At 36.9% G+C, this 26,167-nt stretch overlaps 2 protein-coding genes across 3 annotated transcripts in view; both read left to right on the top strand.

Annotated features, from left to right (window-relative positions):
• The window catches only part of LOC124633665 (lysine-specific histone demethylase 1A), a 243,195-nt gene that overhangs the window by 47,677 nt on the left and 169,351 nt on the right, over positions 1–26,167 (top strand). The gene's annotated exons all lie outside the window — the stretch shown is intronic.
• Positions 5,672–8,176, top strand: LOC124633673. 2 transcript variants are annotated; one of them, XM_047168977.1, is made up of 3 exons: positions 5,672–6,418; positions 7,176–7,315; positions 7,940–8,176. In XM_047168977.1, the coding sequence occupies exons 1-3, from the start codon at positions 6,283–6,285 to the stop codon at positions 8,036–8,038; spliced, it is 375 nt and encodes a 124-aa protein (XP_047024933.1). In that variant the 5' UTR covers positions 5,672–6,282; the 3' UTR covers positions 8,039–8,176. The 2 variants fall into 2 exon arrangements, with proteins under 2 accessions (XP_047024933.1, XP_047024932.1); XM_047168976.1 differs by having other exon boundaries at positions 5,682–6,418; positions 7,173–7,315.

Below are 26,167 nucleotides of genomic sequence, written 5' to 3'. Positions count from 1 at the left end.
AAAGTTATGTCATGGTAACTGTGATTGGTAAAGTGATGGCTAAGGTAATTGTGTAAAATTTTTCCAAAGCCAGCACCCAATGCATCTGTGAAAAGCAAAGTATTAAATTTTTGTATATGAATATTCTCTATAGCAGGTGTAGGCACAGATATTTCAGACAATGGTATTGAAGGTGATGGTTGGCTTGCAACATCACATGAAAGGCTATTTGTCAGAGACTCATACCTCTCCGTGTTGGACTTCACCAGGTCCATCAGCTCCACTGCCTCAAATAACCGCTTGCTTAGTTGTTCTTGAGAAGACTCATATTTACTAAAAATATCCTTTAGCAAAGACTCCTTGTATTTTAAATCTTGTTGAAGCTGCTGAGTTTCCATCTCATACATAGATTTACAATATTCTAATTCAGCAGTACAGGAACTTAGTGTCTTTGTTAAGCTAACACGGTCCTTTCTAAGTAAAATGTTTAATTTTAAGAGATTTTGTTTTTTCAAATATCTCTTTGACCGTCTAATAAACTTGTTGATTTTAATATATTTTTTTAATTTATTATGACTCATAACTACAGGACATATTGGAATGGTATCATCACCAGTCAAATCAATAGTTTCAGCTAACTTACAAGGCAACTTGTTTGACCTACAGGCAACTAACTCATCAAAAAGGTTGCAAGTGTTAGTAACCTGTTCACTAATCTTACCACATTCTAGTATAGATATAGCCTTATGGGCATTAGATAACTCCTGTTCTAATTCTGTGATGCGCTGTAAAGCCACTTCATGGGTGTCACTGCACTGATGGAACGAGGACATCTCTTGTTGAAGCTGAGTGTGCTGGTCGAGCACATCCATGTACTGTATGTGCAGCTCGGCCAACTCACTCTTGAGGGAGGTATTTTTGTCGATTATGTTCTTCACTTCGACTTCACTGTCATCTCTCTCTTGGAGTAACTGCTTGCACAAGGTTTTAGTTGACTCGAGTTCCCTCAGTGTAGCTCTGAGTTTTTCTTCCATGTCTTTGACTGTGGCTCTGCGCGTCATCATCTCTAATTGTTGTATTGTTAGTATCTAAAAAGTGAAAAAATAGCTTTAAAGATGTTGATGGGTGTGTTAGTGAACAAAGGAAGTAGACTGTAAAGGGATAGGGATTTATGAAATTTGTAAAATATAGAAGTGGACTATAAGATTATATTTTTTTATCAAAATGGAGGGTAAGTTTTTTATTTATTTTTAAATAAAGAAAGTGGAAAGTATGAGATATGGAAGGTTCGCAACAATTAGATATTGATTACACATTTATGCAAAATGCTAGGCTAAAACATAAGTGTGGCAAACAACATATACAAAGTTGGGAATTTGTAAATAGGTCAATCAAATAGTACAATCTTGTAGGTCAGCAATGTCAAGGTTTTACAGAAAAATTGATTGGTGGCAGAGTAATTTGTAATGTTATTGTGTGTTGTAGGCGAGCGTTATCGTCTTCAATTCTGTTTTCACAAGTTGAAGGCAGAATGAGACACTAACTATGCCGGTGTGCAATGCAATGACAGTAGCTCATAACAATGAGCCGTGTATTGCGTTGGGTTGCGTGTATTGTTGGTGTAATGTTGTGTACACTACAATGTAATTAAAATAAAAACACTATACTCCCCGGGTTTGAAGTAATATTCAAACTTTATCCTTTTGACAGCCGGCACATTGAACAGCTGATTAAATAAACTTGTTTGAAATTGCAAACGTCGTCACGAACACGAGAACAAAACTAAGTTTAACAATAATTTGAAAGTTTTATCTATTTTAAATGCACAATTAACTTAAATTAGCACTAGATTTATATTTTTAGAATAAAATTTATCTGCAGAGCCGTTTTTTCACGACCTGCTCATAATGTTGCCACAGCAAAAAAAAAGGTCACAGTATATCTGAGAATTTTGAATAGAGTTACGGCCACAGCTACTTCTTGATTAGGATAATAATTTGAATCCTAATTTCGTTTTCATTAAAATGTAATCGTCTGAATCTGAAGCTATATATTTTTTTGTAATAACGCGACTTTTGGATACTTTTGGATATGAATTCTTTGAAGACGAATTACGAGTCAAGAACCAAAATACGTAATAATAACTGAGAATAGCCCCCCAGTATATTATTTAAAAAATCTCTATTGTAAACCTTAATCCATGTTTTTTTTCGCATCCTTATGTAATAACTAGCGTCCGCCAGCGGCTTCGCCCGCGTAGTATGTTCATAAAAAGTAGCCTATGTGTTAATCCAGGGTAGCACCTATCTACATACCAAATTCCAATAAAATCGGTCCAGCCGTTTTTGCGTGATTGAATAACAAACATACATCCATACATTCTCACAAACTTTCACATTTATAATATAAGTAGGATATAAGTAGGATTATGTATAGGTATCTAAAGTAGCATTTGTACATAGGCTTTATATGACTTATTCGTGCATAATTTAATCCGTCATTTATTTTGGCACAAAACAGGGTGGTTGTAATAAAGATGATCCTATCTCCAAAGTAACATAATTAAGGTAGTAGGTAAATTGTAGTTCATGTATGTAATAAAAGTGGCCCGCCTGCCGTGAATTCGATGCGCGCCTCTCGAGCTTAAACTTCAGAATACGCGATATGGATCTCACGTTTACCGCCGACTAAATAGCGGATAAATTAGCTAACCGACTTAAATTAGTGAAGCCAGCCAGCTGAGCATAGATCAGGCTTCTACAGTTTTTGTATGAATATAATCCCTCGATATAACAAAATAATAAACAAGGTTAAGGGCTACGTCACGTACGTATGTACGTATTCCTGGAGCAAAGATGCAATAACGATGGATTACCTATATTTAAAAATCGACAAAAATATATTAAGAAATTATTTTACTGCTCCAAAAGAAAATGTCATATGTAAGTCACTGCCTTCAAAATCGCCTTTACAAATTAAACTGGTAAATCAACATTTCTCGAACGCTAAAACAATAAAAAGACAGCTCCGAACATAAACTTCACAGATGACAAAAATAAGTATCTTAGAAAAAAAGAAAAACAATTGAACTATCCCGTGTTAAGTTTACACGACTCTTCGTTTCCAGCTAAGTTTCGCTGTATAAGTGAATCGCAGATTCAGCGAGTGCCGACCTCTGTCCCGTAGGTATCGACACTGCGAGTACTCGAGGAGGAAGTTGTGCCTACTTAAAGCCACTTTACAATGCCACGTCCCGACGCCCTTTGTGCACTTGTCGTGCGTTGACTGGTTTGGAATAGCTGCCGCTCTTCGCGGAAGCTAGATCGAATTGCCTGATTCGTGAAGACACGCTGCCTGAGAGCTCAATCTCTTGTGAGATCGCTTATTGCTACTGTACCGCACCTGCGCACAATTATTTTAGAATCATTATCTTCACTTAGTGCTACAACTGCTTAATAGGTAATTGAAGAAGTACCGTTTCTTGTATATATTTAGACTTACTTTTATATTCAAAGCACGACCTTGCGAAAATAACAGTATTTAACATGGAAGGTATATTTCCAAAATTTATGCTACGCATTGAATGTAAACATGTATTTTTTTCAATGAAAACTTATGATGGATCGTCGCAAAATCTATGATTGATTCGTGCTGTATTATTCGTTGCTTTCATAAGAGTGCCTTTAGTAGACTCGCGTTTGCGGTTTTCCGCGCCCCTTCAGTCGCTATGATTGATTGCTCGCCGGCAAACTTCATATGTTTGGGAGATAATTTTGTATATCAGCCGTAAACAGATTACGTGTGAAAAGAATTATCAGCATCTTGTGAGTCTGTCCTTCATTTTGACGACGCATTTTTCTTGCTCGATTAAACAAATATTGAGTAAGCTATATGTACGTTGAGTAAGCTTCTCGTACCCGTTCGACAACACAGCAGTTTTGTGTCAAAGTAAAAGGTTTGCCTATGTTTTATGATTCATTAAGGACTCAAGTGCTACTTAATCACTCATACTATCTGAAAACAGTGTCAACTCTATGAATTATTGTTATTTGAATATTATTTAAATTATATCCATATTGGTAAAGCTCTAGGTTCTGAAATTGTGTAAGTCATAACGATTAAGGCGCCAACACCGACAGAACTGATTCTATTCACGCGAGAAATGAAAGTGACTGGCAGCTGTATCTCTATACGTAAGGTATGCAGTTCTGCTTCTTGCGGACTATTTATAAATCTATGACATTTTAAGATAATTGAATACAAGAATTATGTTCTGCATAAAGGTTACAACAGCATTGCATTTAACTTCATTTGCGGTCAAATGTTTCGAATGTAAATCTGTCTGGTTCATTAAAGATTTATTGAAAAACATGACGGGAAAGTTTTGACTAAGTCAATATATTAGGAAAATATTATGTAAAATATACCTAGTGCGACTCGTTTGTGAATCGCAGCCCAGTTCATTACGAAACATAATATACAAGAAAAGAGAGGTATTACATTTAAACGTTAAAATAGGAAAACTTAAAGTAAGTGGTGAGTACATAGTTGGTGGTCGGTAGCTCGTTAGAGATTGACTATCTCACGCTATCGAGATCGCGAGCAAATTGATTTGCGCACGCGCACCTCGAGGTATCGGTTGACAAAGCCGACGCTGATTGAATATCTAGACCGCACACTGAAACACTGAGTAATTTTACTAGTTCAACTATTTAAATTGCTTGAACTGCAAATGATGATAAATTATAGTCTAACCGTACATTTGCTGCACAGATACTGAAATCGATTTACTAAAACAATTTTGTGATTATAGTTTATAACGACACCGGTTTAAGCTAAATCCAACAATTTCACGAACGTTCTTTGATTTCATATTCTGAGTCACTCTATATTCTGAGAATTAAATTAGTTTCACGATATATTATTTCAGTTAACCTAACTGTGAGCGGCAGTAAATTACTTGGAGCTTGTCGCGTTGTTGACGTGATATCTTAATTCAAAATAATTTGATGACATAGAGTACAATTACTGTCCGCAACCACTTCCCACGGCAATACTGGCGTGTCCACAGAAGTGGAGCACGCTGTGACACATAGAGCGTTCTTGGGGAACGTAATGCCGGTAATATAACAATACTCTTACACGTACCATTTTAAGATGACCTCCACCGCTTCTGCAAGATACGCCAAGAAAAGGAGAATGAGTAGAATTGTATGGGTCTATGAGTAATGGTGTTTTGGCATAGTGCTCCAACCTCGTAGCGGTTTCATAACGCTGGCATTTGCGTGAGAGCGCCGACGTCGCGCGTTGTCGTACAGCCTACGGGCTTGTTCAACACACGAATAATTGTACCGAGAAATACCCATTTTGTTGCTTAATTTATTCCATGTTTTCGTGTAAAATATGCGACTAGGATTAGGTGAAATTTTGTTTGGTTCCTCTTTTTTTGTATCTACAGAAAAATTATTAGCTTTATATGGAAGGTGCCATATATGCTTTATGCCATAAGTAGGCACCTCACATCGATTACCTTTGTTCTTGAACGTATTTACAACTGTTCAGGGGTTCTTATTCATGTAGCATAATAATTTCGCAAACCTCATTAAATATATTTTCTAATGTGTGAACATCAAAGAGCCAGTAAACACACTGAAAAAAGTATTTTACAAAACTAGTTGAGTTAATTCACAAATAACCAAACCTTGATAAAAGACAAACGAATTTCATTTACGTATTGATCAACTGCTTCTGTTGCATTTTACAAAAATATTTTTGTTATTTGAGTTGGTTATAAGCTACAAAATTTTATGTTATCCAATACAAAATTCGGTTTCGGCACTTTGCAACATAATATGTTTTGCTATACTCTACACACTTGTGACTTTACAGTTGACCCAACTAAAACTATTTTTTTAACGAATAGTTGCTGTTTTTCAAGTCTGCTATATTAGTTTGTTACCAGCTAAATAGTATTGTTGAGATTTGTTTTGCAAAGTTACTAAAAATAAACAAAAAATTTGGCTGTGATCAACTAATATTGATTATGTTGGTTTTAGAATATTTTTGGTTATCAATAATACAGCAATATAATAGGTGGTGAATAAAGTTATGCTGCGCATAACAAAACGTTTTGGTTGCATCAGACACGGTCACGGAAGTAACCTGTAGAAACCTGTTCTTCTCGTGTTGCGTTGCGAGTAGGTACTTGCGAGGCGAGTGTACGTCTAGGTAGTGGATGTGTGTCTGTTGTGCAATGTGCATCGTTTATGGCGAGCGGGAAAGCCGGCGTTTTCGATTTTATGCATGAATCATATATCATCAAGCAACGTCAAGAAGATTTCAAGAATGGAGCCGCCGCCGGTAGACGAGGCGGCAGAGAAAACGATCTCGGACTATCTGCGGTCTTGGGGATTGGAAGCTTACATTCCAAAATTTTTGGGTGAGTGTTTTTCACTTCTATTTCTTACATAATTAGGACAATAGGTAGTGTTTCATTCGTTAAATCACTATTTTAAACAGGGCATTTCCCGTTAGATGCACTTTTGCATTCTTCTGATGCGTAGTGCTACTTTGCCGAAAAGTAGAAAAGCAAGCACCATACTACTACACATCAGGGTGTCGCACAAGGCGACTGATGTCAAGGTTTACCGCCTAATAGGTACCTTCGTAGGCCAGGAAACGGCAGGGTAGCAGCGTTTTCTTCCAAACATGGAGATTATGACAGTACTCTGCAGTATTGGAGAACGCATATATGTTCAGCAATCTTCTTCTTGGCGAGTCGATGGCAACTTAAATTTTGGAGGCCCAATATTTCGCTACGCATACGGCATTGTCAGTAGCGTTATAAAGGTCATCCACTATGCAGCTGTCGGGGCATAGTGGACAACATAGAAGGTGCCGCATGGTTTGTGGTATGGCACCACACCCACAGCTATGTTCAGCAATGGACTGTTATGAGCTATTGTTTGACTATTTATACAGGTCTTTTGCTTTCCTAGTGTATAATATTATTAACTGCCTACCTACCACACCCAAAGATGAACCACTGACCCCCGCACCTACATAACCTAGGGCCTGTCCTCTCCCAACCAACTCTTATTTTTATTAAGAAAAGTCCCGTGGTACTAGTAAACAAGCTGACTAACTGACTTAGTGCGGAGATAAAAAGACTAAACTTATCCATATTATTTCAGAAGAATCCATTGATGTGGAGACTCTCCAAATGTTGTCAGAGGCTGACTTGAAAGACTTAGTGCCAATTATTGGACACCGGGCTAAGCTGACGACACAAATCAAACTTTTGACCAATATAATGTCAAATGCTTTTGAGAACACTGTAAGTAATAATAACAATAATTAATACTTAATTAGTCATTTAAATCTACACTAATATTATAAAGCGAAAAGATTTGTTTTTCTGTTTGTGTGTGTGTGTATGTTTGTAATGAATAAACTCAAAAACTACTGCACCAATTTCAAAAATCCTTTTATAATTAGAAAGCTACATTTACCGTGAGTAACATAGGCTATAGTTTATCTCCATAGTACGGGAACGGGAACTACACGGGTGAAATCGCGTGATATTTGCTAGTTAACATTAAAATATTTAATAAAAACATTTATATATGTTATAATTCATGTATGTATGTTAGTAATGATTACTTTTTAATTTCATTACTGTCTCTGTGGTCTAGTGGTTTGGGGCTTTGGCACCTGATCCAGAGGTTGTGGAATTGAATCCCATGGAAAATACTTAGAGCATGAAAGTCATTTTGTGAAGTTGTTCCCAGTTTGATTAGGATAATGCAGGCCGAACCAAATCCAGGGTTGTTGTCTGTCCAATAGGTTATCCTGTGCTTTGGAAAGCATGTTCAGCCATCAGTCCCTGTCACTGTCTCGGACAGTGGTCGTCATATAAAACCATGTTAGAGTTTGATCAGGATATTATTTTATATTTCAGTGTACTAATACTACTCCGGACTCAAACAACCAAATAATGCTGTATACAGTGGAAGATTTGCCAGTTGTACAGACATTACCTGATGAAAAATGGAAATGATCGAATTTTAAATACTATTATAGTGTATGTAGCTAGGTTTGGCTAGTATAGTGTGCTAGCTCTTTGTCTGAATTAATTATAAGTTCCTACTAAAATGAATTGATTTGATACTTAATAAATAAATATAATTGTAAAAAACAAATTTGTTTTTCTTATTCTATCTCAAGTTTGTAACCGAAATGAATACCATAGTAGGTAAGATTTGGGGCAGGATATATCTTGCTAAAACTTCTTATAGGTAGGTAAATGAAAATCTACAAGAAAAAAAAAACACTTCAGGCTGATGCTACAGGGTAGCCCGCGAAATTCAAATTTTCTTACGTTTTTTGCAATTTGCTGGCCAGTGCTAGGTTGTATGTTGATTAAAATATTGTTCACGATTGTAAGACGTATGTAGTTACAGAACTAATAATCATCAAAAGCATCAGTACAATCCTCCAAGTTCTAAAAGGTCTAGCAAAAAAGATTTTTTCAAGGTCAAAGTCATTGCTAGACCTTTTAGAACTTGGAGGATTGTACTGATGCTTTTGATGATTATTAGTTCTGTAACTACATACGTCTTACAATCGTGAACAATATTTTAATCAACATACAACCTAGCACTGGCCAGCAAATTTTTAAAAAAACGTAAGAAAATTTGAATTTCGCGGGCTGATCGGAGCAGTCACTCTAACTAAAAAGTTATGTTACTTTTAACCGAAAAGTTCAGTTGCAAATAACAAAATAGTTTGGTTACAATAATATTATAGTGATGTTACTAATAACTGAACTATACCAAACCCATGATCAAGTTTTAACCAAACGGATTTGTACGCGCTAACAATAAAACGTGGCTATTTTTACGTAACACTTTTGTTTTATAATACACATATTAAGTTATTTATTCTAGAACACTTTGGTACAACGTGAATAATAAATTTGTTAAGAAGTTATCATTTTTGTCGAGCTACTAATAACAGATCTCTAATAACAAAACTGAATTTGTCTAATAAGAACTATAGTTATGTAGTCACTATTTTTATGTAGCAGGTTACTCAATTGTTTGTTGTTTTTTACTCAAAACTTTTTTCAGTGCAAACCAACGATTACCAGGCAGTGAACAAAATTTTCTTGAAAATGTAATTTAGCTTTTGATTATAAGCAGCATTACTGGGAAACAGTTTTGTGTAATTACGTGAGCTGTTTTGTTTAAACAACGCTTATGTTGATATTATATGGGTTCGTCATCGCCAAATCTCTTTATAATAGAGTTGGTCTTCTCAAAAACTTAGATTTGGCATCATTTGCTACATAATTACAGTGGTGTCGTTGCCTGATGGACATAATTTGGCTCATTACTCGGTTTCACTGAGTCAGTCACAGTTAGAAGAACTCAAGTTGTAATTTAGGTCGAACCGTGACTAGATTTGCATGTAGGGCGCTTTGCTAAGGTTCATAGTGAAGTATTTTATGTGTCTATACATAGGTTTTATGTAAACTTTCCAATCGTTAACCGACGGTAATGTTGCAAACATTGCTTATGACTGAGGAAATATCAGTTAGGAAGCTTCTAGTGGTAGTTAGTTGGCTTTCAATGTTTATTTATTAAAGTGTAGTTTATTGTATAAGCCAGATTTGAAAGTACCAGAAGTAATTTAAATTGCATAGTGACGTCCGGGTGACGCTTCTATTACGGGTAATGACTAAGCAGAGGTTGCGCCACCAGAGGCTGCGTCGGCTCTCAGATAGCAAGGAGTGATTCCGCACGTCAAAACATGCGATTGACAGCGATACATTAGGAACTATCGAGCGATCACATTGCTTACGCCGACCTGGGAGTCGTAATTTTTCACTGTCAGCGGTGAGACTAAACGTCCTCGTCATCGCTTCGACTAGTGACTGTCAAAAAATGTTAATGCAATTTTCGCTTGCACGAGTAGGGTGCCGTAAAATATTGCCCATGGTGAACCTTGCCGGTTACCAGGTTCCGGAGGGTACGCTGTTTACTCAGATATTATTTGTGTTCTTACTATTAGTCCTATATCAATCTCTGTCATAATTTTGTTTATGCTACTGTTGTAGGCTGTCATGTTTTACAAGAAATATGATTACAGAATTGTGTGCAACAATACCAGTTGCAGGAGCGTGGTTTGATAAGCAAGTAGGTATCTTTCGCAAGTGTCCGGAGTCCGGTTGGAAATGGTCGAAAAGGCGTTGTTTAGTCGTGCAGTTTGTTGATCTGGTTGGTTCTGCGTGTCGGTCATGGCGCAGGAATCTGTTCACGTGTATTGTTGGGCAGCAGCACGGCGGCGATCCCGCGATAAAGCTGGATATAATCGGTTTAGGCACGCTGTCGCTCACCGGACTATGTACTAATTGCTATGGTTATGTGTTACGTGGTCCGGTTAATGGCCGCTAAAATATCGCGTGCATTTGCACAACACTTTAGGCAATTGCGTGATCAATAGATTGACATAGAGATAACATTGTCTGCTTTGTCGTTCTACTACCCTTTTAATAGTCTGGTTATGAAATGATGACTTCGTGTTATATGATTTTGGCTGCATTCTAGATAAAAGAGCAATGTTTGTTTTGAATAATCAATGGAAAGGGCGAAGATTTTATTTTGTTTTAAGATATAAAGGCTAGAGCAATAAAATAGCGATTAATATGCGGGAATAATTTTCACTAAGAAAATAGCATATTTACCTTTATATGCATTTTATAATGCTTAAGATTTAGTACTTTAAACATGATCAACAAAGGTTTGGGAGTATAACGCATTTAATTAATCTCAAAGTCCGATCTAGAGTCAGTGCCAAAGCTTGGTCAAAGCCTTGGAGCACTATAAAATTTACATTTACATTACGTTTGCTCCAGATTCTGTTAAAGTTGCGACACTATAGCTTATAGGTTTTATTGACGATTTATATTTCCATTCTACTTAAACGTTATGGTTTATGTTGAGGTGGGAAGTTCTATTAAACTATATACATTAATTATTTGATACTTTTCTTAAGCAGGTACGTCTTGCAAGGTATGAGTTGCTACATTACACGAGCATTGTAACTCACGCGCATAACCAATGTTTGAAAATGAAATTGGATTTTGTTCTGCATGACATTTTACTCATGTGCTTGAAGCGCAACATCGATTTCCTTTGCTCTTTCTCTTCTCATATCGCTAAAAGCAACGGCACGTTGAAAAGAGACGTCACGAATTTTGTGAATTTCCGTCGAGTACCTCGGATCGGGTCACTCGTGCTATGTAAATTTTAGACCTTTTATTTTCTCGTGCGGTAGAATGTTATAATGGAATTGTGGGGCGATGTTTGTGTTGCCAATGCTTCTGCCGCACGCGTGCATGCTTTGTAAATGTTATCGATACCCGTGGCTTTAATATCGATTAATTTTCGAAACAATGTTTTCGATTTTAAAGTTCACTGGTGCACAAGTCACGAGCCACGAGCTTGCATCTTGTGTTCACATTTTCAATAAGTACGTTTCGCTATGTTAGCGCTTGTATTCTTGATTTATTTACAGTAATAATACATCTTGCTTATATGATATGATTTATGCTAAAGGTGCTCTTTGTATAAATGCGTACAAGTAGCATGCACTAAGAAATCCAATAACAATATTCGTTGTCTCAGTTGGAAAGAGTAATTTTATTTTCTTGAATAAAAATAAACATTCGATCTGATACATTAATGCAGTCTCCATTAAACGATTAAACGTTGTTCGCTCATCTGCATGCATGCAACGCAGTAGCCGTCTTCAAAGCGCAGCCGCTCGAATAAATTCGGATTTGTAGTAGCTGTAGATCCATTTCCAAAATATTCGAATGTGGAACACAACGCCACAGAATGTGATCATGTAACACTATTTTATATTTATTTAACAATCTATCTATAAATGCTAATGAGGACAAGATTTTGTGAAAGTATCAGATCCGAATATCATGGAATAATAAATTCACTGTTAATATTATTGTAGTGGGCAGATTTTCCGGTTTCTAATTACTTTATTTAGTAAGCCTTGACAATGTTATGTTTAACATATATAATCACCTATAAGCGTTTTAGTTATGAGCAACTGTAGCTCAACGATAAAAATAAAGCTCTTTATTTATGAGGCGCTAACTAGTTTAAAGGTGATAAATTGTATTTGAAGCCATAGATACAATAATAAAGAGTTTGTTACCAAACATTTATTAGGCATTTTTGTGTATGGTATGATGAATAGTTTAAAAAGAAACTGTTTGGAGACGGAGTGGCCGCTGGCAGAGGCTGCGAGTAGGCATACAACTGATTAAAGCTCACAATCAGGTCTGTAGTTCGGCAGGGCCTGCTCTTTGAATTTACGATGTGCCTGACCGACGCTTATCGCATGCGAATGATCTGCCCACGGCGCACGGACCGCTCCGCACACATATTTTATTTTATTCGCGCTACTGTGATGTAATGAGCTGATAAATGGGAGAAAACCACCAATTAGTGTCGATGAATTTATTGTTTCTACTTAAAACGTTGGAGGGCTACATACTTAATCTTAAATTGCGTTTTAAAATTTGTTGCTTTTGAATTTAAATCAACATTTAGATTGTTGCCAATTACATACAGTTTTCTTAGTATTTATTCGATTTCGTACTTATAAGTGATCATTATTGGTAATGCATTTTTATTTGTTACACGTCTCCTTTTAATAATTTGTATTTGAAACTATATATCCTCGAAAAATGCACTGATTTGCAAATAATTATGAGTACACACGTGCGCTACAACAATGCACTAGTGTCCCTGAACGTCTGGCTTGATTACTGTGTCTAGCGAATACAAAATACAATACAGGTTTGACTTCTTGCACAGCCAACTGTGGACAACAAAAGACTAGTTTTACTGTAATATCGGTCTCTATAGAATCTTGTATATACGGTGACTATGATGAAATTATGTAGGTAAAGCTAGTAAAAAAGCAAGTGATAACCAACTCAAAACCTAGACAGATCACAGGCATTTTTAATAATATGCATTGATAACTTGCACTTTTAATACACTTAACTTGCCAACACTTACACAAGTATCATAAGGTACATATATACCTACTAAAATGTACACTGTAATATATTTACTAAACACTCATCATGTGGCAATTTCAAAAATAAACAACGAAAGGAACAATGTCATCATGATTAACTATGTAGAAGAGCATCTACCATTGCGTGTAAAACGTAGACGCTTGCACCAAATGACTTCATCCAATTGCGAATAGTGCAAATGAAATGACAAACCGCTCGAGTAAGGTCATGAGTCACGGGTGCGGGTGCGTGTGACGCCGTTGATTTATCTCGCTTCATTACACAAACCGCTCGAGCATTTAATCGGACCGCGGGAGGCGCCCGCGCATATGTGTTTGCCGCCTGAGTACTGGTGCACGGTAAAGTGCTGAGATGTTGCAATACTGGTAATGTAATTACAGTGTTAAATGATTAGGGTTTTGAGATTTTTGTCATACTAATTGGACCTTCTAGAAACGTCTGCTAACTCGTAACGATCAGGATATTTGCCGAATTTGGCCTATATTCGAATTTTCTACGTTAGCTGAAAAATATGCATTTTTAATAATCAAGTCCTGAAATGTACATGGTCTTCTACATATTTTTTTCTATTCTATGATATTGACACAATATCTTTTTGAACGACATTGTATCTCACTCAACAAAACACTTTTGCACGCGATCATATTCAGAAGTCAGCTTCTTTTAAGATTGTCTCTTTTGTCCATGTCACGCAAGTGGAGGCTGTGTTGATCGAAATCGACAATAATTAAATATCTCATGCGCCCTTTAATACACCAATTTATTCACTCTTCGTCTTCACTGCGTATTAATTAAGATTGATACGAAATGTTCAGTCTTTAACCGTCGAGTTATTTATTTAGTTACATGTATAAATTATTGCCATTTAATGTGAGCGAACGAACGGCCATGTTAAAAAATACAGGCGGTGAATTCGTTCCCAACAGTTAAATTTGACGCGTATACAAAAGACTTCAACGGGCGGCTTGCGATTGCGCACCATTGAAAAAATAAAGAATCGAACTCTTGTTGATCGTTTATTAATGACAATAGTATATTATTTCCAATCTGTATTATTGGTGATTCAACTTGATTTGTAACGTCTGTTTACTTCAATAGGTTCGACAGGTGTGCTAAGTCGTAGACGCTATTCTGCCATATAAAACCATAAGTAAGCTTTATAACAGCATTGAGCGATAGTACTTATATGCTATTCTTTTATTACTTTAAAATAAGAAACGAGGCATTAAAACTTTTGTTTCATACGTGGGTAATAAAATAACACTTAATACGAGCATTATATAAAATCAAGCGTATAATTAACAGTTTTTAAATCACCGTTGCTTGGCAAACCATGACATGTAATTATTGTTGTCAATGTTGCATCGCATCTGCATCAAGTTAAACGGTAGACTGCATCAGTGGCACATTTGCGGTGCTTTACGATTATTCACGCCAACTTAGGATGAGTATCGGGCTTACAAGTTTCACATACACAGACGACTCGATAAGTTATCTTTATACCTTAAGGCGAATGAAATAGAGGTTATGGAGTTTGATCGTAGCAAGTCACACGTCTACGACGAAGCTTTTTAAATTTATGATGCGCTTATTAATCCAATTGTGACGGTTGTTTAGTTCGCTTTCATTATTTGATTGCAGTCGTAATTGTATGTCAAGTGTAAAAGGAAGGTACCTACTAAGGCTAATTATACGCGTATATGACGAAGTCGGTATCAATGTATGTATAGAAGTAAGCATCTATTATTTTAGGTCCATACTTACAATAGTCGATGCTATAGTTCGGCCATTCAGAGAATGCGTTCCTGACACGTCGCGATTGAACTGACGACGTAACTTTGCAATGGCGTTGCAGTTACGATAAAAATATTTTTGCTGGTTGTTTACCGTTTTAACAATTGAGGAGCATTAAAACAACATTATTATATCAATAATCAATGAATGTAGTTACGTCGTCAGTTCAATCGCGACGTGTCAGGAACGCATTCTCTGAATGGCCGAACTATAAGAATGCTTAATTAAATGACAGAGGTTTCTTAAATAATAATTAAACCCAAAAGGCAGTGGAGCACTTTAATTTGATAACTGCACTTGTAAATATTAAAGTGGCGACTTCCGCGGGTTGATAAAGGAATGTAATTGTAACGTCGGCGGCCATTTTGTTTGCGGGTGGGGTCAACGCGACCCCGCCTTGCGTTTCCGCAGCGGGATAATTAAATATTACCCCACCACGAGACTTCCTCTGAAGAAATGTGATTCGCTATACATCTGTTTACGGTTTTTTTTTCTTTTATTCTTCCAACACGCTTTCATAAAGGGTTTAAAGGAATATTTCTTTAAAGAAACATAATTATCTCGTTTCTATCGCACTTATGTTCGAGTTTCTCTTATTCTGTTTACAATGTAAGGTGCATATACTCAACTCAATGCTATAATGAGTAGGTACTGAAATAAATATTCTTTGTTGTGCTTCAATTGTATAAGAATTTACAATGTGCGGCAAGCTTATTCTTAAATACCGGGGAGCTCAAGTCAATCTTGCTTTATGACCGTAGTTAGTGCTCAAAGCTACTAGAGAAAGGTTAACATACATTAAATTAATGAGTACTTAGGTTTTATCACAAACAGACCAGTTGAAACCTATCTGATGGTCGCTTCATTAAAATAGTAGTAAAAATAACAGGCATACATCATCACGTAAGGCTCCGACTAAATATCCCTTCTTTAACTGAAAGTTATGTTGGTACGGTAGTTAAGTAAGACAAACCTATTACTAAATTGTTTCTAATATTGTTTTCGTTGGAATTGCTCTTGAGGGCATTAACTTTTACGTTAATATTTGTAAAGATTTTCTCCTATCCATTTCACTGTAGGTACGGTTTTACGACTCATTGTCAATAGAGAGAACCTATTATTCTGACCACAATTCAAACATTTTCGCTTTCCAGTTTCTATTTTACGCGTCTTGCCTTTAATAAACGCTTTTGGAACATTTCTTTCACGTTCAAATCAAGCATGAAGACTAGCGGTAAGTAAGCAGGTACGTGCTACTAGCGATAGGCCTAAATAGAACGTTGAAGATCTATTGGACCATTGCCAAAATATGCCCGCCGGATCTTCGTCACAATTAAGCCTCTACTACTACTATTACCAAGAATCTAATTTAATCCCTAATCGACTAACAGTATACGCAACCAATAGCCATTCAATTAAATTCTTAAATAAAACACAAATCCGCCTAATCCTATAATTGAATCACAAAGCCAACCGTGATATGGGATTAATTAACCCCAAGGATAAATACTTGTGTATAGTTCACGTTGTCATCTGATAACGTTTATAATTATGCGTGTAAAGTATCGAGTAATATAATTGCATCCTGGATCGGTAGTACCGCAGTACGGCGCGCGTGTCTCTGATTTAGAGCAAATTGAACTGGGAGATTGGCTGTTGAGGGAACATCTCATTTGACGCTGCAACGCTTCCAATTGTCTCAAGACTTCAAAGTCTATCTATTGTGTCGGCTGTTATCATCGGCGCACTTAATTTGAATCCCCTTCGATATTGGATGCCATATTATGCAATACGAATAATGTTGAAGCTTATAATGATATCAATTGTACCTACTCTACTCTTATGACTTTTACCATTGGGCATTCTTAACTAAAACAGCGACGTTATCAATTCATTGAAACTGCAACTAAACTACCGAAAATGTGTTTATATAAATCTTGATTAGTACTTAAATAATATTAAAACAACCTTATTTTCATTATATCCTTCAATGATCATGAACAGTACTGACCTTATTCAGAAATGATTTTGAAAATATCCGAACTTTTACAATTAGGTATTTCTTAACTTTTTATAAACTGGTGAAGTAGAAGTAATTAAGGAAATTGTAAGTGAATTTCCTAACTGAATATAAATTCGAATAAAGTAAGTAAAGGCTTTACAGCAACTGTTAATTTGGGCTCCGCTCGTTACCAGTTACGTTTTATAGACGCGTAGAATAATATTTTGAAAATTGGACGGTCACTGGGAGTGTTGACGCAGATTATATCCTGCAGCCTTGTGTTCGACTGGTTTTTAATTGCGGTCCGGGCGCGAGTTCCCCACGCTGATTTAGAGCAAATTGAATGCTTCGAGCCCCTCGCGTCCCGTAACCGACATCTCATTCGTCCGCAGTCGCAGCACCTATCAATTAACTAGCACTCCAATTGAGTGCCCACCTCATTGCTTTCAAACTATGCACTTGCCGCTCACCAGCTTGTTATTATGCTGAGAATTCGTTCACAATCTCATTTTATCTACATTTAAATGAGAATGTGGTAGAGTATTCGTGGCATTCCTACGCTCATAGCTCGTCGGTATGCACTAAATTACGGGATGTGTGAAATATAAGCAGCGAATTAAGAGAAAACTATTATATCTCTAATCTAATGTCTAGCGGTTGGTGTGAATTAAATTAATTGTGATCAACGTCGAGTTTGAAGTTGACGGTATTGTCGTAGCGGCAGCTTTTCGCAAGTAATTGTATGTATGAATATTAAATGAATAGCAGATTATTTTGTGTACTGTCAGTTAATATGATGACAGTACAATGAGGAATATTCGGTTGGTTGGCGGCTGACGTCTTCGGAGGCCCTCCGCATAAAAGCTGCTGTCAAAAGATTTACGATACATCTAGTAATAACAGATGGTCGCAACCTCAATAGCTGAGTAAATATTTTATTAAACACGTTACGGGTACTTCTTCATTTGCCTTTGGCTTTAAGTGTTTATAGAAATATATTGCGTAAATATATTGCCAAATGTAAAACTCAGAACCGATTGTAATCTCTCAAGATCAAAATCGATTTGGATAAATGAATAAAAGTTTTTCGAAACATAAACCCTGGAAATGATCCTGGGCTTTGTAAAGGTTAAAACAATTTTCTGAATACTGCATTCTGTTAAGATTACAAGCGTGATTTAATTTACGATTAAACTGGAGTAAACCACGATATGGTGTACGGTACGTTTGGAGACGCGAATTGCAGGTGCAAATTCGTAATTATCTCAAAAGTTTATGGTACTAGACGCTGAATGACGCAGCGTGGAAGTGTTATGCTGTCTGGTGTAAACTTTTAGCACATTCATGAAGTTTATGTTCCAATTGCATTTAACTCACACATTACATGAAAATTTAAAGTAATTTTTCCATTTAAAAATGAATTCTGTTTCATTTGCATGTGTCCATAGCCTAACACTAATTTGCAAGAGTTAAGTCAATTATCTTCCGAGTATATTTATTTTACTCAATCAGCAATTTAAAAAGCAGTTATGTGGTCAATAAAAACCAGAAAACAATTATGATCTCTGCATAATAAACACGGTTATAATTTGTTTATCACATCACTGTCAGTTTATCACATCACTGTCAGTTTTGACTTTTCGGTTTCCAATTTAAATAATAATACGTTTAAAATCATTTTATGGTTTCGAGAGTCAACGACTTTAAATTATTTCGTTAATCAACCGATTGCAGATTGGATTTTAGGATAACATCAAATGACAAAGGCTTAAGGGTTTATGTATCAAAGACCAGTGTAATTAGTACACTGTGTCTAATCCTGCTTAAGCAAGACGCATGTCATGCGCATGTCTCCTAAATTCAATATTCCGCTTGGTAACGAATTATAACAGTTTAGAAATTCTAAATTTGATGGAGATCTGAAAGGATTGCACGAGGTTACTGACATCTCAATAGACCGGAAAAAATTTCAACGAAAAATAAAAACTCACAGTAGTTAACAAGGACACGTAATATCGACGACTCGTCACGGTGGTTTTTTATGCTTACAAATTGCAGTTGGCTCGTTAATTGGTCGAAATGGGACGAATGACTGGTGTTTTTGGTAGTGCGAAGTGCGCGCGCGACGCGACGTAATGATAAGTTGCGCGGTAATGGCGGGTGCGCGGGAGTGCGGCCCTGCTGAGTCAGCGCAGTTGAACGCTGCCGGCGCCTTCAGGTACCGACTCTTCCTGATTCTTCGCGCCTAATGTATAGTTTGGCGTTAAAATACTCACACGCTAGACGCTACCGACTTTACGCCTCCTAATGGCCGTGTTCTTCTTATTATTTTACTCAGAATAAACTCGACTTTGATTTTATTTTTTGTCTTTGTCAGAGCATCTGACGGATGGGTAAATAATTTGAATAAACCTTTAAATAAATCCTTGTAAAGGCTGAAATACTGTTTTATGGAAATACTGAAAATAATGCCTTGAGGAACTTGCAAATCTCCAATCGAGGAACACAAAGTTAATTCAACTTGCAAATGATGATGTACAAAAATGGTCACAAACAAATTTCCCTTACTTAGTCGCCTAATCGGGAACTTCACTTTATCTATTTAAATTCTCGGCACGTACGCCTCCTTGTTTGATTGTATTTCACTTAATCCGTTCGTTCCGTTCATTCTCTATGGTAATTCATTGGCGGTATTGTTTTATTTTGTTACAGTCGCCAATAAAGTTAGCATTATCCGTCCCATTCCCATATACTAACATATTATACTTTACTATTTATAAGCTAAAGTTTTTGACGAGTAACTAGTTCGGGTGGCGACCCTACGTATCCGGTCGAGCCACTCTCGTTTGCACCTTGTCAGCGCTACTGATTCTATCTGCGGCCCTAATTGCTGATATTCCATTAAAGTAATAAATACGCTTCGCCTTCTCACCTTCTTATTAGAGTTGATTACTGCACTCTACTGTTTCTATTATGTCAGGAGTTGTTAATGTTTGACGAACGATTGTTCGGCACTTTGGCTCGTATTAACAATATTCCTGACATTTCATGTTTACTTTCACAGGTGTATAGGGTATCATCAGAATTGAATGAATAATTATGTAGATGATTTTTAAAGTACGTTTTATTTGAACACTTAATGGATGCCGCAGGTTTATATATTGTAACATGTTTCGGGGTTATAAAAGCCTTCGTTACTTTAAACCACGTTCATGCTCGGCACGTCTCGTTAAGTGTTATAGTAAGATAGTTTTCTTCAAAACAAGGAAGTTCACACCGTAGTGAGTAACACATATTTGGTTATGAGTACGCGTAAGTTCTCACACACACATCAGATTGTCGCGCGAGTGGGCCGACAAGAATGTACCGAAATGCGTGTCAGTTGTCAAAAGTAAGAGCTCGCGGTAAGTGATATGGAGTTACTGTAATAACTAATTGCCTTGTAGTTAACATTCTTTACTGTAAGTATTTAAATGAAAGCAACGACAAGCTTACGCTCGATTTTTATTCGTGGGAAGCAATTAATAGTATGTAGTTAGCTGTATAATGTAAACGAGCAGTGTACCTATTAGTGGCTTCAAATAAATAGATTTGATTTCAAGTCATTTACCTATCTTCTGATTGCCTGAACAAGGTTTTACTGTCAACTACTCACTGAATTGATGCCTCATTGATGCGGAACTTCAAATCGCTGGAAGCTTTTGTTTTAAAGCTTCACTTGTATCATAGTCACAGCCGCCACAGCATCTTTGTCATCAACCGCACGGCCGTGGGCAGGCGACGTGTGTAATGACACGATCACTTCAAACTGATAACAATAGATAAACATTTAACTCATGCCTTGAATAAAACATTGGTTACTTAAGCGACAGCTCAGTACGTACCTGTTTGCACATTCCTAACATCCGGTATTGGCCGATTTAAGCCATAATTTACATAGTTTAGTCGTTAAGAAATCTAAATGTTCACATTATAGTGGCAGTTGCCCAACATTGAGATAAGACTGGGCTGTAAAGCAAAATCTGTCATGAAATTAAGATAAGGTTAAGCAAAAAAATTAATTTGTGGCCATTAATGATTCTATTTTCTATTCTGTCTGCGGACACTATATTGTTGGAGTTAGAGTTACATAATAATGTTATACGTGATTGGAATATGAGCATCATGTGTGAATTTAGAGATATTCATACATTTTTAAAGTAAATCGATAGATATGCGTTGAAGTCTTTTGATTACGTGATTTGAATATAGTATTTGTGTTAATGTTACGCGTTATGTATGCGTGGAATCGCAAGTTGAAGTGGAATACAATCTCAACGCTGAATATAAATATTGCTCTGTATTATATTATTGTAAGAATTTTGTGTAAACTCATGCATAACTATGTAAGAAATGAGTCCGGGTGGAAAATGTTCACATTTACTTGGCAACACGTCTTTCTTTATTGCCATTGGCGTAAATAAATTTAACACCGTTACTGATTAATGCCCAATGCTAGTTTGTACTCGTTATAATACAAATGTTTATTCTATACAATAGCATATTGACGTAGTTAGAATGTATCGTAGTTCAGCCCCGGCACCACAACGAACCGGAGATGTGCGGAATCTACTCCGGAGGCACTTAATGTGGGCCTCGTTTAAGTAAACAAGGTACACGTCTGCGAGTAGGCTCCATGTCTTGTTTTTATCCGTCTTAGTCCGCCGCTCCACGCTTGTTATCTTGTTATCCTATCTTGGCGAGATTGTGCCTTTTTGTGCAGCTGATGCACTCAATGTATGCACATATTTCTCTCATTTTGAAACGGCAACTCCCTATACGTTTTACGATAGCACCAGAATAATCAATACAACTCCATCACCATCACCCTTATTTCTATTAAAATATCGAAGAAATTAAATCGCTTAAATTCAGTGCTACGGTCTCTCTCCGGCTTAGTCTTGTGAGTAACAATAAACAGTAAGCCGGCTAAAGAAAGTCACGTTTTTCCTGAACACCATTCGCGGTTACAATACTGTCAACGTATATGGCGTTAACGAAGTTAAAGGTCTCTTTGGTTGCGACCTCCTATGTATCGCTTATTATGTCTAAATTAAGATTAACATGAGCGTATCAGCGTATCATACTTTTTATAATTAAAAGAAAGGGTTTATTTTATGTTCCCTAAAATTATACTTACATATTTTAGCATAATTTAAGAGCTATCATTATTTGTTTAATTATATTTACCCTAGAGTTTTATGTTAATTAGGGACGTAAACTATTATCCCGCGACCCGTTGCGGGTATAAAGTTGCCTTTCTATTCGGCGTTAAGCTTATAATAGAGAGGAAGGCGGGAGCGTCGAGCGCTGCAGCCTTTGTGAGGGTGCTCTGTGCGCGGACTATCGCCACGACGACGTTCAACCCTCGCGAATAACGTAAAAAATATTTTTTCTCCATCGCTGCTTACGAAACGCTGGCCCCGTCGACCGTTTTCCGCTGAGTTAAATTCTCATTACTTTTCTTTGAAAAAGAAGTTAGCTTTATAACCGCAGCGGTCGAGAAAGAAAACTCTATTACAGCGATGGCTTTTGACACAGTCGCTAGTCGCTCCGTATGCCGTGTCGAAGACTTTCAGGCACTTGCTTTACTTACAAACAATTACAGAACATTAAGGGACATTATGAAATCGGAGCGCGGGCGAAGTATCGTGAACGTTTAATGATAAAGCGGACGGCGGCGGTGGCTTTGCATCGCAAATCTCGCTTTAAGTCGACGTGCGAGCAATGGCTTCGATAATAAAATTAATTATGAAATTTATAGCACCGGCCTCTGCCGCGGCGGTCGTTTCTGACGCGAGGGCTTTTGTCGTTCAAATGTGTACCGTCTTAATCGACAATTTACGAGGGCCGTTTAGCGAGACAGGAACATTTCCAATGTCCTATCCGGTCATAAAAGCTGGCTCGAATCAAATTATAATCGCAAGATACATTATTATTTAAAGATTGCAAGGTTAAGCCTTTTGTCGCCATTACCTTACAATAAGTAAGTCTTTAAATGGCACTTCAAAGAGAACTCGATAGTCCCGATCGGTACGCACTTATTCAATTTGTATTTGCAGGAATCAGAAATGATTTTTACGAAATATAATGTTGACAGTAAAAATTTCCTTTTTTTCACTGAAGTTTATTTTGAATGTTACTGCATTTTGTACATATTCAAGTTTTTAAACTATTATGATGTTAAAACCGATAAAACATATTTCAACAAAGTTCAACTCAGCAAATCGCGGTTTCCTACGTTATTGTTGTACAAATTTTTTACCACATACATTTACTTATATTTACTTTGTACACTTAAAAAAGGCTATGTTAACACTCGCAGTAGTTTGGTTAGACAGTAACTGCGGCATGTGGTCGGCGGTTGGTCGTGAGCATCGCTTGCCGCGGGTCATCCATACTTCGCGAACTCGCGACATTCGCATAATGAGCGCAACATTGTACTGACCCTTGGCTATACCTTGAGGCCAACTAATAACTACGACTTGTTGGTTTGTTACTACGATTTACAACTACGACAAATGTTATTCTATACAGGACAGAGAAAAGTAATTTCTAATGGCCAGCTGTTAAGATTCAGACTGGCTGTCATCTGTTCTATGAAAAAAAGACACACACATTTTTGCCTTTACGTAATGTGACACTTAAAGGTAGTTTTAGATGTGTTGGTAAATAATGAAAATCCACCTTAAGCCCATGTTATTTCCAGCTTACAAAACCTTGCTACCAATTCAATTTGTTTTAGTTGTATGTAGTTAGAGCCTTTCTTACTCAACAAAACTTAAGAAAACACTTTGAAGTATGATCAACGAATTATGAGCCAATGAAATGAATAATTTTTACGCTTTTATAACGATAAATCAAGGCAATTAGGTTTTAAATCGAGTCCGTCAGTAGTCCCACTTGAAGCAATCATCGTATTAACATGAGTAGTTGTCGAGATTTGACTGATTGCCTGTTCACTATACCCGTTCGTATTTAATCACCCTCAAATTGCCGCAATTAATAGCTCTTAAACGGTAGAGCTAGTATAATTGTTTATGTGAATTGTTTCTCTACTTATAGACAAACTAGTTAATGATGATTTCGAGTGATGCTTCAACCTTCAACAAAACTTCTTAATTACGACGTTGCAATTTAGTAATTAACTTTTTATGGTTGGTTACAAGAAATTGAACATAGATGAAGAAACGTTATGTTTAGTAGATTCCTAGTATCCATCAAACTACAGGTGATGTCAGTGGTTTCTCATCATTTGCATAACGCATTCAGTAACAAGACACGTTCGTGTACAATTGCGTTCGCGAAAGAACCCTACTCAAACAACCCATTTCTATTTTAGGTCGCAACCGCTTGTTTAATGTTCGGCCCGTACAACCGCGTCGGCTAACACTTAACGCTTTTTGCATACGAAAGCATCCAACGTTTACCGCCCAGTGTCTCTTGTTATTACGCTACTCTGTATTCAGGTCGAGCTAAGTTGAAGGTCGCCCTTCTGCTCGAGATAACGAACAACTAGTTTCTTTTATTCGTTTACGTGGGGCTACAACTCAAGTTGTAGTTAGTGTGTCCTATGCTCTCTTGCAACGGTGACGGTGGCACGTTTGACCCGTCAAGCAGCAAGCTGCAGTCTTGGTTCAAATCTTGAGATCTTTACAACAGTCTAAGTTGTCCAAAATAAAACTGTGCACCTAAACAAAATAGCCCATAAAAGAGTGACCTTGTAGAATTCAAAAGCTTAGATAAACGACTGCACTTAATCCGGTAGTTAGAATGTTGACAAGGAATAAACGCGATCAAATATAAAAACGCTGGCATTTTATTCCATTAATCCACGTCATGTTGAATGTATTTGTAACAAAGCTAGCACTTAATAACTCAAGTCGGTCCACGATCGAGCCGCAGCGCTTCTAGTGAAACGTCTAATCATTGTGTGGGTTGCCGTAATTGAAGTGGAGGATCGTCCCTTTGCTTTATCTTAATTTTATTCATTTCGAGCTCACTGATGGTTAATATTGCTGTGACCGCTTGTCACTTTCAATAACGAGTTGCTCGTTAATGAGATTGTGCACCTGTTAGAATATTATGACAAATTATGAAGTGGATAGTTGGTATGTAGAACAAATCTCAATTCGCTTAGGCTCGGTAATAAATAATGATTTTGACTGTAATTGACATATTTAATTTTCTTCATTCTGAAAATAATTAGTTAGGTTGATAGTTGCGTGTCTAGCGCAATATGATGGATAGCGTGTCTAAGATACGATCGCCGGCTGCCGCCGAATTTCACGAGAACCTCTTTTACAGCCGAAGGCGCCTGCACCGGATTCGATGTTGTAAATTATCGAATTATACTGAACCCGACAGAGCGTGCTTGTGCGTGTTTATTTAATTTTGGAAATGTTTTGTTCCTATTAACGTCGTGTTTTATATTATCTAGTAAATTGCAGGAGAGTGTGGGAACATCAACTATCGCTCTGTTAATTCGTGTGTACATTTGAAATTGTTTGTGGTCACGAATTTAATTTGTAGGTGTCAAGTTGTTAATGCTCAAATTATCCAGTTGTTTTATCGTACTCTCCATCGTAAAATCTAATTTACATTTTTTAATTTATTATTTTGGTCAGTGGATTGACTATATATTTACCTACTGTAATGATATTATTGTGTGTTTCGCAAGAGAATATTGAATATTATATACAACTTATCAATAAGTACTAAGCTCTTGTAATTTGAAAACTTATATCGTCTTTCTCAGGATGAAATTCAAAATGAGGTTCTGGTTAGCATATTTTCTATTGTGGGGATCGCATCGCTTTAGCAGAGTTGCTCAATAGCTTCAAATAGCGCACCAGTTCTGCAAGACCAAAGTGCATCAGATTGCCGGTTACATTCCGAATTATGTATCGCTGCAAACTGGATCGCTACTCGATCTTCGATACCCGTACAAAATAGATGAGTTTGTATTCATGATGTCCGAGTCCAACTTAAATGTGCATTTGGTACAGCAGACTTCGGATTCCAATGCAACATTTGAACGCATACCGGTTTCGTAACAAAGCTCGCGGATTACGCGACATTGGGGTCGCTGTCTTGCCCCGTCGGCTGACATCACTTGTCGATATAGATCTACTTTTTATTCGTTCATGTTTAGTAAAAGTTTGGCAATTGTTTCTTGGTATGTAGACTACAAACATGTTCCAGTTCCATCATGATTA

The sequence above is a fragment of the Helicoverpa zea genome, chromosome 10 (assembly GCF_022581195.2).
Source record: "Helicoverpa zea isolate HzStark_Cry1AcR chromosome 10, ilHelZeax1.1, whole genome shotgun sequence".
Taxonomy (NCBI): domain Eukaryota; kingdom Metazoa; phylum Arthropoda; class Insecta; order Lepidoptera; family Noctuidae; genus Helicoverpa; species Helicoverpa zea.
Note: the sequence above shows the minus strand (reverse complement) of the source record. Positions and strands in the feature narration are given on the sequence as shown.